At 34.9% G+C, this 12,681-nt stretch overlaps 2 protein-coding genes across 4 annotated transcripts; one reads left to right on the plus strand and one right to left on the minus strand.

Annotated features, from left to right (window-relative positions):
- The first annotated feature begins 604 nt into the window (after positions 1–604).
- LOC131001196 (low affinity inorganic phosphate transporter 1-like) lies at positions 605–3,781 on the plus strand. 3 transcript variants are annotated; one of them, XM_057927511.1, is made up of 2 exons: positions 605–809; positions 1,980–3,781. In XM_057927511.1, exon 2 carries the CDS (start codon positions 1,986–1,988, stop codon positions 3,597–3,599), a length of 1,614 nt encoding a protein of 537 aa, XP_057783494.1. In that variant the 5' UTR covers positions 605–809; positions 1,980–1,985; the 3' UTR covers positions 3,600–3,781. The 3 variants fall into 3 exon arrangements, with proteins under 3 accessions (XP_057783494.1, XP_057783493.1, XP_057783495.1); XM_057927510.1 differs by having other exon boundaries at positions 605–804; XM_057927512.1 differs by lacking the exon at positions 605–809 and adding an exon at positions 1,605–1,894.
- A 796-nt stretch (positions 3,782–4,577) lies between these two features.
- Positions 4,578–6,845, minus strand: LOC131001197 (phosphoenolpyruvate carboxylase kinase 1-like). The gene is made up of 3 exons (XM_057927513.1): positions 6,403–6,845; positions 5,243–5,681; positions 4,578–4,949 (listed from the first exon to the last, which is right to left on the minus strand). Exons 1-3 carry the CDS (start codon positions 6,745–6,747, stop codon positions 4,894–4,896), a joined length of 840 nt encoding a protein of 279 aa, XP_057783496.1. The 5' UTR covers positions 6,748–6,845; the 3' UTR covers positions 4,578–4,893.
- Between the last annotated feature and the right edge of the window lie 5,836 nt (positions 6,846–12,681).

Consider the following 12,681-nt stretch of genomic DNA (forward strand, 5'->3'; position numbering starts at 1 on the left):
CAGATGAGCCAAACAGTACACATCCATAAAGCCTTGAGAATTGTAATGCTTCTCTTACCTCTTCCCAGATGGCTGAACATCAAGAAGCTATGAGAATTTTAAAGCCTTGAGAATTGAGTTGCTTCTTCACTTAGACTTTAATCCGTATTATGATTTGAACTCATATCCTGATCCAAATCATATAAATAATAGTATTATTTTGGGTACGGGTCAACCTGGTTGTACGGTACACTCGGGTGTACCCAAGATTTTATGATTTTAAAATAGAATTTCGACTTTTATTACTCTAAATTACATAAAATTTCCCACGTGTAATTTATTAGTATATCTGTAGTTTTTTCTCAACCATTTTTAAAAGATATATATACTTCTCAAAATACAGCGTTTTTACTTTCGGGAAAAAAAAAATCTTATAAGGTAACCAAACCGTTGACCAAGAGAGTCAGAAGTCAAGGAAGCTTTACTTTAGTATTCAAAGTAGGGCCTGCCTAAGAGCACACGTGTCAAAACCAAAAAAGCTAAGCTGCTTAATTATGGGCCCGAATCCGAATATGCCGCCCAAGATTCCTCCAAATAACTGTTAAATACGTAACTAAACCCCCTTTCTTCTGCACAGTCTACTTTAGTCCTTCCCAATCTTAATTCTGTTCCGATTATCTCTCAATTTTTATTCCCTCAATCTTACTGATCCCTTTAAATAAGACAAATGCAAGTTCAGAGCTTCTGAAAATCGAGACTCTTCTTCTCGCCAAAACCATTACTCCTCGAGACTTCTTCTTCTCGCCTTAAGCTTCTGAAACTCAGGTGAGGTCAGTTTTTTAAAATATTTTTATATTTATTTCGTTTTTATCTGAACGAGAAATCTTGATTATGAATTCCATGCATTTGTTGCTTGAAGAATGATTATGTGAATGAATTGGTGTACTTTTTTTCATCTTCCTGAAAATGGAATTTTATTTAAGTAATTATATCCATGGATTTGAATTTGAATTTTCACGTAGCGTGATGATAAAAACTTTTCTTTAATAGAATTCCTTTCCATATTATTGATGTTTTAATAATGGGAATACGAACATATTCATGCTACTAAAATTCTGAAAGTGGTGCAACATGATTCACATAAATCTTTTATTCCAATATGTGAAAATAGTAGTTGAATAGATTGGTGTATTTTGAAACGGCCTTCCCAAGTTTCCGGGATAGTGTGACCACAGCTGCATTTTGGCGATTCACATAAATCTTTTATTCCAATATGTGAAAATAGTAGTTAGATATATTTACAAACGGCCTTCCCAAGTTTCCGGGAAAGTGTGATCACAACTGCATTTTGTTTTCTTTCTATCAGAAACAGTCTTTTTTGTGGTTCACATGATCTCTTGTTTGTATTTTCAAAGTCTCCTCCAATCATTTCATTTCATTTTTGGCATCAATGTGTAGCAGTCCAATATGACGGGCTGGGCCCATACCATTTCATTTTAGTGCTCGGCCCAACTTACTTTCATTCTTGAGGACTAAAAATATCTAATCGTTTGACTATACTGGTGTCACAAATGGAAAAACGTTTATAATATTCTATTGACTAGAAGGGTTCAAACTTGAGTCAGATGCTGACTGATCCAGCCAGATTCGAGTATTCAATTTCAATAAGATAATTATATGTAAATATAAAGAGCGACAGCTGTGAGCATTAATTTCTTAAATCGGACTATTAATTCAATCTAGGAAATATTTATCGACTTTGGCAAGTAGACTTTTCGATATCATGTGACCCATTTCCACGTCTTGTTCGACCCCCCCAAATCCAATATTATTAGACATCCATTGCACGCATCATCTCTCTTTGGGAAACTTTTGATCATGCAATAAATATATATAGTTTCTTGGAAACTTACAAGTAATCAATTTCGTAATTACTTTTTTTTTTTTTAAGAATAATTTCCTAATTATTTATTTGACTGTTTCTTGCTTCCATTTTTCAGGTAATTATGGCTAAGAAGCAATTGGAAGTGCTAAACGCACTAGACGTTGCGAAAACGCAATGGTACCATTTCACGGCGATCGTGATCGCCGGAATGGGATTCTTCACGGACGCCTACGATCTCTTCTGCATCTCTCTTGTAACGAAGCTCCTCGGACGTCTCTACTACACCGTCGAGGGGGCTGAGAAGCCAGGGTCTCTGCCCCCTAACGTTGCCGCCGCCGTCAACGGCGTCGCCTTCTGCGGCACCCTCACCGGCCAGCTGTTCTTCGGGTGGCTCGGTGATAAATTAGGCCGGAAAAAAGTTTACGGCATGACGCTGATGATGATGGTTATCTGCTCCATCGCCTCCGGCCTGTCCCTGGGCAGCCGCCCAAAGGCAGTGATGGCGACGCTTTGCTTCTTCCGGTTCTGGCTAGGGTTCGGCATCGGTGGCGACTACCCACTCTCCGCCACCATCATGTCGGAGTATGCCAACAAGAAGACCCGTGGCGCTTTCATCGCCGCCGTATTTGCCATGCAGGGGTTTGGGATTCTCGCCGGCGGGATGGTGGCGATCATCATGTCGTCGGCCTTCAAGGCCGCGTACCCGGCCCCGGCCTACGAGGTGGACCCGGCGGCCTCTCTCCCGGCGGCGTCGGACTACGTGTGGCGGCTGATCGTCATGTTCGGCGCGCTCCCAGCCGCCCTGACCTACTACTGGCGGATGAAGATGCCGGAGACCGCCCGCTACACCGCCCTGGTGGCGAAGAACGCGAAGCAGGCGGCGGCGGACATGTCTAGGGTTTTGCAAGTGGATCTGGAGGCGGAGCCCGAGAGAGTTGTGGAAGAAAAGGGGAAGCAGTTCGGATTGTTCTCCAAGGAATTCCTCCGGCGGCACGGCCTGCATCTCCTGGGCACGACGAGCACGTGGTTCCTCCTCGACATTGCCTTCTACAGCCAGAACCTCTTCCAGAAAGACATCTTCAGCGCCATCGGCTGGATTCCGGCGGCCAAGACCATGAACGCCTTAGAAGAAGTTTTCAGAATTGCAAGGGCTCAAACTCTGATCGCTCTCTGCAGCACTGTCCCTGGCTACTGGTTCACTGTCGTCTTCATCGACAGAATTGGAAGATTCGCCATCCAGATTATGGGATTCACGATGATGACCATCTTCATGTTTGCATTAGCCATTCCCTACGATCACTGGACTCACAAAGACAACAGGATCGGCTTCGTCATCATGTACTCGTTGACGTTTTTCTTCGCCAACTTCGGCCCCAACGCAACGACGTTTGTGGTGCCGGCGGAGATATTTCCGGCGAGGTTCAGGTCGACCTGCCACGGGATCTCGTCGGCGGCGGGGAAGGCTGGGGCGATGGTGGGGGCGTTCGGATTCTTGTACGCGGCTCAGTCCAAGGATCCAAAGAAGACGGATGCGGGTTACCCGGCGGGGATCGGAGTGAGAAACTCGCTGCTGGTGCTGGGGTGTGTGAATGCTTTGGGCGTTATGTTCACGTTTTTGGTGCCCGAGTCAAACGGGAAGTCACTGGAGGAAATGTCGAGGGAAAATGAGAATGAGAATGAAAACGAGAATGTGGAGATGGGGGATGTTCATGATGCTAGGACGGTTCCGCTTTGATCACCTTTGCCTTGTCTAAATATATAGTTTGTTTATCTGCGACATGATGGACATTATTATGAGATTCCAGATCTACTCTACTTGCATTCTTCATGTCTGTTTTGAATGCTAATGTGCTACTATAATGTTGTGAGAAATTATTTCGAGCTAGTGGCAGTATCATATTTCAAACTTGATGTTCATATGTATTAGGGCAAGATGGTTATAACAGGATCTTACGAGATGAAACTAAGAGCTCATTCAATGTGGAGTTACCAGTAGTATTATATGTGCTTGATAAATGTTCGTCCACATTTGATTGTTTAGAATCTTTCAACTGCTCATGTGAAAAGTTTGGGGAAATCTTTTTCTGTAAGTGAAAGAAACCAGAACATATAATATTGAAGTCATCTTAGCAAAGCTTGCATAATAATTCCGAGGCAATTATGAATCATTTTGATTTCACTCTTAACCAAAATGATTTATAATTTTTTTTTTTTAAATCAAAACCTAATTTAACCCCTCCCCTCGCGCTCTTTCAATCATTTTTTTGCAAAGAAGACTTTTTTTTTTACTTGCAAAGAAATTTTTTAATTTGCTAGTTTCATCTAAATATGATAGTTGAATACAGTTCAATATTAAGATAAACTTATTCTTACTTCTTTGTAGTTGAAAGTAAAAGATGGATTATTGTGTGTTGATTTAGAAGATAAATTAAGATGTATGGATAGTACGGGATTTAATTAAACTTTCGCTCCTCCAATGACATAAACAGCCTAATATAAATTTGTTGTTACTTTCATGATATAAAGGTTAATTTAATGTTTGTTGCCACATTTTTTATTTATTATAATTTAATTACATATTTTGTGTGTAATGAGATTGGCACCCATATCACCAAAATAAATGAATTAACAATTTAGAAAATCGAAAATTAGTAACTTATGGAATTGATATATGAACAAGCATAACCCGAATTTAAATGATAAGTCCAAAATCTAAACACACACACAAAAAGAAACTTCATTCCATCAACATTAGCAAATTTACAGGTTGTCTGTCTCTTGAACATCATAGAAGAAACGAAAAACAAAAGGGCAAGTGAAGTGCTTATACAAACACTTCCACAGATAGGAAGGCACTCGCCATTGATGCTAACAGCTCCGACTTCTGCACAAACTCTGTACAAAACCAGTGTGCAGAACATTCTACATTCTACAACTATATTATCTAGGTAAGTTTATGGACACGGTGCCTATAAAACGGTTTCATATCCAGTTTTACTAGGATCTCAGCAGTCTTATAAACATCCAACTCAAGCAAGAAGAGCCACGTCTATGGAGTCGCCACCATTTTTCATCCACGGATGCCCTTCACAAAGTGACCGTGAAAGCTAGTTTAGCATCACATTATTGGTATTTAAGAAAAAAGAGAGATCTAGATTACTAGTCTATGCAGCTTCAACTTGAACAATAATTTGCTTTTCTAGGAGCAAGTACTCTTAGCGTTATCAAGGCAATGCCTTCCATTTTTTTTGGCATAAATTTACCAATTCAACTCACTAAGAAACAACACGAAAGCATGCCAAACAATGCAGCATAGTATTTACCAAAACAGAGAAAACAAGATCTTATATTATTAGTTGGCTGTTGGCATATGCTTACTTAGAACTTGGTCAGCTGAGAACCTTCGAGAGATATCCTTGCAAAGCATTCGTCTCAGCAGATCCTTAGCTTCTGGTGAAACAGAACTGAAAACTTTTCTTGGGAATCTCAGATTCGCCCTAAGCACAGCCTCAAAAATCTCCTGCGCCGACTCCCCATAGAAAGGAGGGATCCCGGCTAGCATTATGTACAAGATGACACCCGCACTCCACACATCAACCGTTTCGTTGTAGTCCCTGCCTGCTAATACCTCTGGGGCAACATAGTAGGGGGTCCCAACAATGCCAGACATTAGCCCTCCACTGCCAAAGCACTCAGCTGAACCAAAATCTGCAAGTTTCAGCTCATCGTAGTTGTTGAAGAGAATGTTGTCGGGTTTGATGTCCCGATGGGCTATTCCGTGGTGGTGGCAGTGTGCTATGGCCTCCATTAGTGGCAACTACATAACATCATCATCAAGTATGTAAGCATAAAAATGCAACTCCACTATAATATCACTGTGTTTTTACTATAATTGGTAATTGGTAATTTGGTACTACATACATAGAGAGATCAATTAATGAAAAAAAAAACTGATTGTAAAACAGCAATTTCCCTAATTCAGTACCTAAAATTAGGAGAATAATTACATCTGCTCAAATCCCAATTGTTTTAACAAAAGAATGGTTAATGACAATCTTGTGTATATCTTTCCAAAGTCCAAGCCAAGTAAATAATCATATACTCCTAACTTCAAGTTAGGATAAAACTAGAAAATTAAACCGAGCAATATTGCATGATAATTACAATGAACACCTAGTCAAATTTCTCCCAAAATAGCACAGTAAGGATAAACAGCTTCAAAAGGATAAACAAAAAAGAGGTTTTCTGGTAGAGAACTTTCAAGAAAAAGATAACAATTTTATCTACCAAATCACAATTTCCCATTTAATCTAAATCTGAATAACAAGAGGGAAAAAAAAATCGCACTCCTTTTAACCAAAAGGGGGAAAATATACCAAACTTGTCGAAAAATTATCCTTCAAAAATAATCGAGAAGCGAAGCATAATGTACCTAAAAACTTGCATTTACTTCCAAAGTAGAAGAATAAATTCAGGGATTTAATTTAATTTATTTTTATTTTCAAAAAAGGAAAAGGAAAAGGAAAAGAAGAATTCACCAGGACTCGGCGGGCTTCCGACTCGGTGAGAACGGGTCGGGCGGTGATCCGTTCAAAAAGATCGCCGCCGCCGCAATACTCCAAAACGACATGCAGGAAGTCTTCGTCCTCGTACACATCGAAAACTCCGACGACATTCGGGTGGCCCGAGACGAGTTGCATGAGCTTCGCCTCGTTTTGGAGGCAGAGGCTGTCGACGGCATCGTCCTGGATGAGGCGCTTCTCGATCGACTTCACGGCGAAGCACTGGCCGGTGACGGCGGCGTGGCACCTCGAAACGACGCCGTATCTGCCCCTCCCGATCTGCTCGCCCACTGTGTAGTCTCTCTCTAGCTCTCCACTCATTACTTTTTTTGTTTGTCTCTAGAAGAATAGGATAACAGTACGTACGGTGGGGTATATTTATGAGAGAGAGAGAGAGTGGTATGGTAGTTGGAATTTTTGGGGCGGAATATTCGGCTAAATTGTGAAACCATTTATATGAGCACACGTGTCCACGAGTTGACGGAGAGTTGACGGAGTTGCCTTCAGGTGTTTACTTGTTGCGAGTGTTGAAGTCTTGATCTTGAAGAGAAACCAGGAAATAGATTAATACTCTATTTTTTTTTTCAGCATGTGCGATGTGCGGTGTGACTATTTTTGGAGTTTTTAATATATAGAAAATTAATTCATAAGATAATTTCTGATATATAGAGTAATATTAGAAGATAAAATACAATAAATAATACTTCATTCGTTCACTAAATAAAATAAACTTATTATATATCTCTGCTTTATAGTGTTAAAAATAAAGATTATGAGTACGGGTTACTCCATCTAACCTGGATAAGATCACTCCAATGAGTTCATAATCATGAGCTATCTAATGCTGGGGGATAAATGTAATATGTGGTCAACATTAATCATATTATTGTAATCATAATATTATACTAGCTAGTATATATGAGATTTAAAAAGATATTATGCTGCATGATCCAAGGAAAGACAAAGTAACGTGATAGTAAGATTTCTTATGTATGACATATGTGAGTTGTTACAAAATTCTTGTGATTAATTCTTGGAATATGTAAATTTTAGATGGGGTTTTACATCACTAATGCCTCTGATATTTTGGAACATCACTAGCATTGTTAATTTGATCCTATGTAAAATTCTAATTGAAACCATGACACTCGTTAATTAGATCATCAACAACATATTTGCATATAATTAAGTTGATTGTATAAATATCCTTTCATATGTGTTCAATTAGGAGGTCTAATTGTGGATGACTATCTTTTAATGCCTATATATAAACATTGGCTTGCTAGAAAAATAGATTCAACTTGAATAATGGAATAATGATACACTAATGAAGCCTAACTTAAATGGCAAAGTTGAGGTACCTAAAGACTTTTTTTGTGAGAGGACTTGGGTTCAATCTCGTCTGTGTATGGGGTAATTTTCTCACCTTTATGTGGGTAGAGGTTCCGCCTGCATGCGGATGAACAATGATACATTAACAAAAGATGCATTAATAGCGAAAAATTATCTAGATTATATAAATTAAATCAATTAATTTATGGGGAAAATGTTAAGAGTTGAGATGTTGAAACAGCCCAAATCCTTCCAAAATTTCATCAGATTGGACTTTTCTTCAAGAGATGCGAACACTCACTCGATATTTTTATTTTGCACGTGAACACGTGTCATGCCAAAATTGATGTGGAAAAAGTTTTTTTTTTTTTTTTTTTTGAATCGGTGGAAAAAGTTTAATTGCTAAATATATCCCTACGCCATAAAAATCAATTTGGCTATGTTTGAGTCTGTTGTGAATCTCTTTTTAGCTTGATGAACTCGATCTGGGTCTTGTGTCATGTTATAAATCTCTTTTAGTTTGATAAACTCAATCCAATCATATTATAAATCTATTTTTAGTTTGATAATCTGACCCGACTCTTTTGAAATATATCTACTAATGATACACTTTCGTATAGACAAATTCGAAAATCTAACGTGTTTGGTGTAACTTGAATTATTATTTCAAATTTAAATAATAGTGTGAATAGTGAAATGGGATATGATAAGGTATACAGATTCCTTAAGATAGAATATGCTTTAAAAATAAAGAAACGGCATAAGTTAGGAAACATGAATACTCCGTATTTATCAACTGCAACGGCTCCGTACAGAAGCAGTTAGATTTGGAATCCAGGTATATATATCCGTGATCCACAGGGGTCAGTTATTTTCGTCTACATGTGGTCTATAGTAAGTTGGTGTGTATCCCCAATGGCCGGGCAGCACGGGGCCCACACCCCTTCAATACCCTCAATGGTTTGGTTTGATAAATAAATAAAACTTGGCTTTTTGTAAATTGTAAGCAGACCCAATTTGTTAGTGGGGCTGACTAAATTCCAACACCATTATTTACCAAATATGATCATTAACATGATTTTATAATACTACTATAAGGTTTGGTTTGGTTTGAAAATAAGTACGTTGATCAAAGTGGACACCAAAATACTTCACTACATATGGCACTACAACATTCTAAAATATAACTGATATATTATATCACTTAAATACAGTATAGTTAAATTGAAAAAAAGGCTATAAAGCTTATGTTTTTATGAAAAATGGCTAAATGTGATAATTCTCAAAAAAAATAAAAAAATACCATTCGCAGGACATTAAAATTTCAAATCGATGATGATAAAATTAAAAAGGCTACGTACTTATTAGTATATCTGAAACCTCTTATGGTTGATAACTTATAAATTTATAATAAGTCATTTTAATGTGTGTATCTGACATCTTCAACGTGTGTGTACCATGTGTGTGTGAGAGAGAGAAAGAGAGATCAGCATCACTTATGGTTGATATCTTATACTATCACTTGTCTTTAACTTATTATACATATACTTTTTCAGAAAACTTATTATACATATACAATACATAAAATATCTGAATGTGTATGTATAGCCACGTATATGCATGTATTCGAACAATATTCAAAAATAGAGAGAAACAAAAAAAGAAGTTACATAAACCTAATCAAACAAGCTTTTAAAATAGGTTATCCATTAAAATCCTAAACCATATATTATCAATATTCACCGTAATATCCTAAAATATCAATATACTCCTTCGAAATGTATAGTGGGGATGCATGATAGCATGTTTTTCGATTAATTTTAAAAAGAACTAATATGGCAAAACAACATCGTTTCACTCTGGCATCCGACTATACACGTCAAGTTTTCGGTTTCAAAATTTTACTCACAAGATATTTAATATTTTTGTAACTTTACAAATAGTTCAAGCTTTTTAGCAATATTATCGATAGCTAAAGATATTTTTATGAAAACGCTTATAATTTAAAATTTTAACCGATATTTTTAAGACTATAAAGATTTGATTTGCCGACTGTCTAGGATAAAATTTTATTGAGTAGTTAATAGTCGTACAAAGAAAATATGAAGTACATCCCACAACCGCACAGATCACAACATGGAAATTTTGAGGCTATATTGCGGTGGCTTTTCAAAAGAAGCATGGGTTCATACTTCATATGGAAAATAGATTTTTGTTTCCTCTTCTTTCGAGTATTGACAATATGAAGATACAAGGCACACAACAATCACAATAAAAGGTTGAGTGTGACAACATGTCTTCTAGGTAAGGACAATAATTTAATGCTTTCATTATTTATACAAACGACATAGGCACGTGATCATGAATTATGAATATGTACGTCTTACTTGACAACTATACATTTCTTAATGGAATTCTTAATATTCTTGGAATTTAAAAATGCACAGAAATAATTCTTAAAATAATAATTTTCATTACAATCTGAAAAATAATACACCTAAATCAAATATATATTACGTCTCAGTGGATATGTATTGAATTATCCCAAATATACTTAATTTATTATTTGATATTACGGGGCAAGAGACGCACTCTCGTCCATATTTTTAAGAGACGAAATGAATATTGTTTAGGGAGCCGCACAAAAACTCATTATGTTTGTTTTGGTGAAAACACCCCTAATTAATTCCCCGAACATCGTTAGTTCAATCTCAATCTTTTAGAAAAAAAAAATACTTTGTCTACATGATTAAGCCTCAAATTTCAAAATTCTATGTACTTTTTAGTATATTTAACCATTTTAAAAACTCCTATACACTGTTGAATCCGATCAAAAATGAAAATTATTTTGTGTTGGATGAGTTAATTAACCTATATGCATACTGAAATTATCACCTATTCGAACATATAAAATCTCGCACACAGTAAACATAGTTAAGTATGTGTGCAGATACCGTAAGATAGAATGTACTAAAATAAAGAACAATACGTCAAAAATGATTAGCTTAATTATTCGTTGATAAAACATCTATATTCAGTGATAAAACCCTTATTATTATAAACATTATCTATAAAGTGGCCCCAATCCCATCATCTTTGCGGCTCACCGCACATAAGTTTTTGTGTATATGAAATTGTAGATTATCGATTAATTTCATTATCACAATTGACAAATTTACAAAAAGTTATCACAACTTATAATAAATCGGGACTTCTCGATACTTAATTTTTTAATGGATTCTATCATTACTTTAAGAACTTAATTTTAACATGAATGTGATATTAGAGGTTCCTTACACACCTCCAGTCCCATAATACATGAGTACATACATGATCTACCCATGTCATATTTTTTAAATAATACATGAGTACATACATGATCTACCCATGTCATATTTTTTTAATATAACTAGTAAGCGATCCGTCGAAATTCGACGGGGTCTATTAAAATATAAATTTATAAAATTATTAATGTATTTTTTGGTTCATGAATTTTTTCACTAAAATAAAGAATTTAATGAAATTGTTTTAAACTAGAAAATTATAATATTTATTTGAAATTGACCGACCTAATTTAAATATCTTATGAAATTTATATGTAAGCAGAGTTTCAATCCAATTTTATTGTGATTTTTAAGGGATCTGTAGTATTTTTCTATAGTAGTTTTTTATTCCTAATATACAGTAGGTATTAGAGGCAAATTAAGATATAATAAATTTTAAATCGTGTCCATTAAAGTATTATTGATTAAGGGTATGGATTAGTTCTACATTCTTATCTTAAGAGTGATTTTTATTTTAACCCAATTAAAGTATTATATACGTTGGAACCTGAATTGGTCTGCCCATGATCGAAGATAATTTTTTAGGGAATATAAATAGAATTATAACATCAAAGTCATATATATTAAAAAGTAAATCAAGTACGTTTTTAAATTGAAATTGGAGAGTTGGATATTATGAAGTATAATATTACAATAATCATTACAACCTCAAAATTACAAATATATGTACATTCCATTTTTCGTGTATGGATATAAATAAAATTTTATTGATCAATGGAATACTAATATAAAGATTTTTATTGATCAATGGAATACTAATATAAAGATTTTTAGATATTTAATAGTTTTTAGATATATAATGATTTTTAGATATTTCATAGTTTTTGGATATGGAAATTGATTGAAAAATAAAAAATAAAAATGAATGAGAATTGAGGAAAATTAGAATGGAGTGATTGTACGACGCCACGTAGGATAGAATTTATTTTGTTGGAATATTTACATAATGTTTTTTTAGATATTTAGTTTTAAAATATATCATGATTTTTAGATTTTTAATGATTTTTAGATATAGAAATTGATTAAAATTTAGAAAAAAAATAAGAATGAATGAGAATTGAGGAAAATTAGAATGGAGTGATTATAGGATGCCACATACGGTAGGATTTATTTTGCTTTAATATATGCTGAAATGGAATTTTATTAAAAAATAAAAGCAAAACCAAAGAAACCCCTGAAAGCACATAGCAGCAAACTAGGGGCAGAAAAACAGAGAAATTTTGCTTTTATATATATATATATATATATATATATATATATATATATATATGTAGATTGTGGAAATAGAATTTAATTTATCGGAATATTTATATAATGATTTTTTAGATATAAAAATTAATTAAAATTAAAAAAAATAAGAATGAAAGAGAATTGAGGAAAATTAGAATGGAGTGATTTAATCCATATATTTGGCTAATATTTTAATCATATTATTAAATAGGATTTAATTTAAAGAATATAAATAAAATTATCTATTACATAAAGCCTACACAACACATATCTATATATTAAAGCAAAATAAATCCTACCGTATGTGGCATCCTATAATCACTCCATTCTAATTTTCCTCAATTCTCAT

Source organism: Salvia miltiorrhiza, chromosome 8, assembly GCF_028751815.1.
Source record: "Salvia miltiorrhiza cultivar Shanhuang (shh) chromosome 8, IMPLAD_Smil_shh, whole genome shotgun sequence".
NCBI lineage: Eukaryota > Viridiplantae > Streptophyta > Magnoliopsida > Lamiales > Lamiaceae > Salvia > Salvia miltiorrhiza.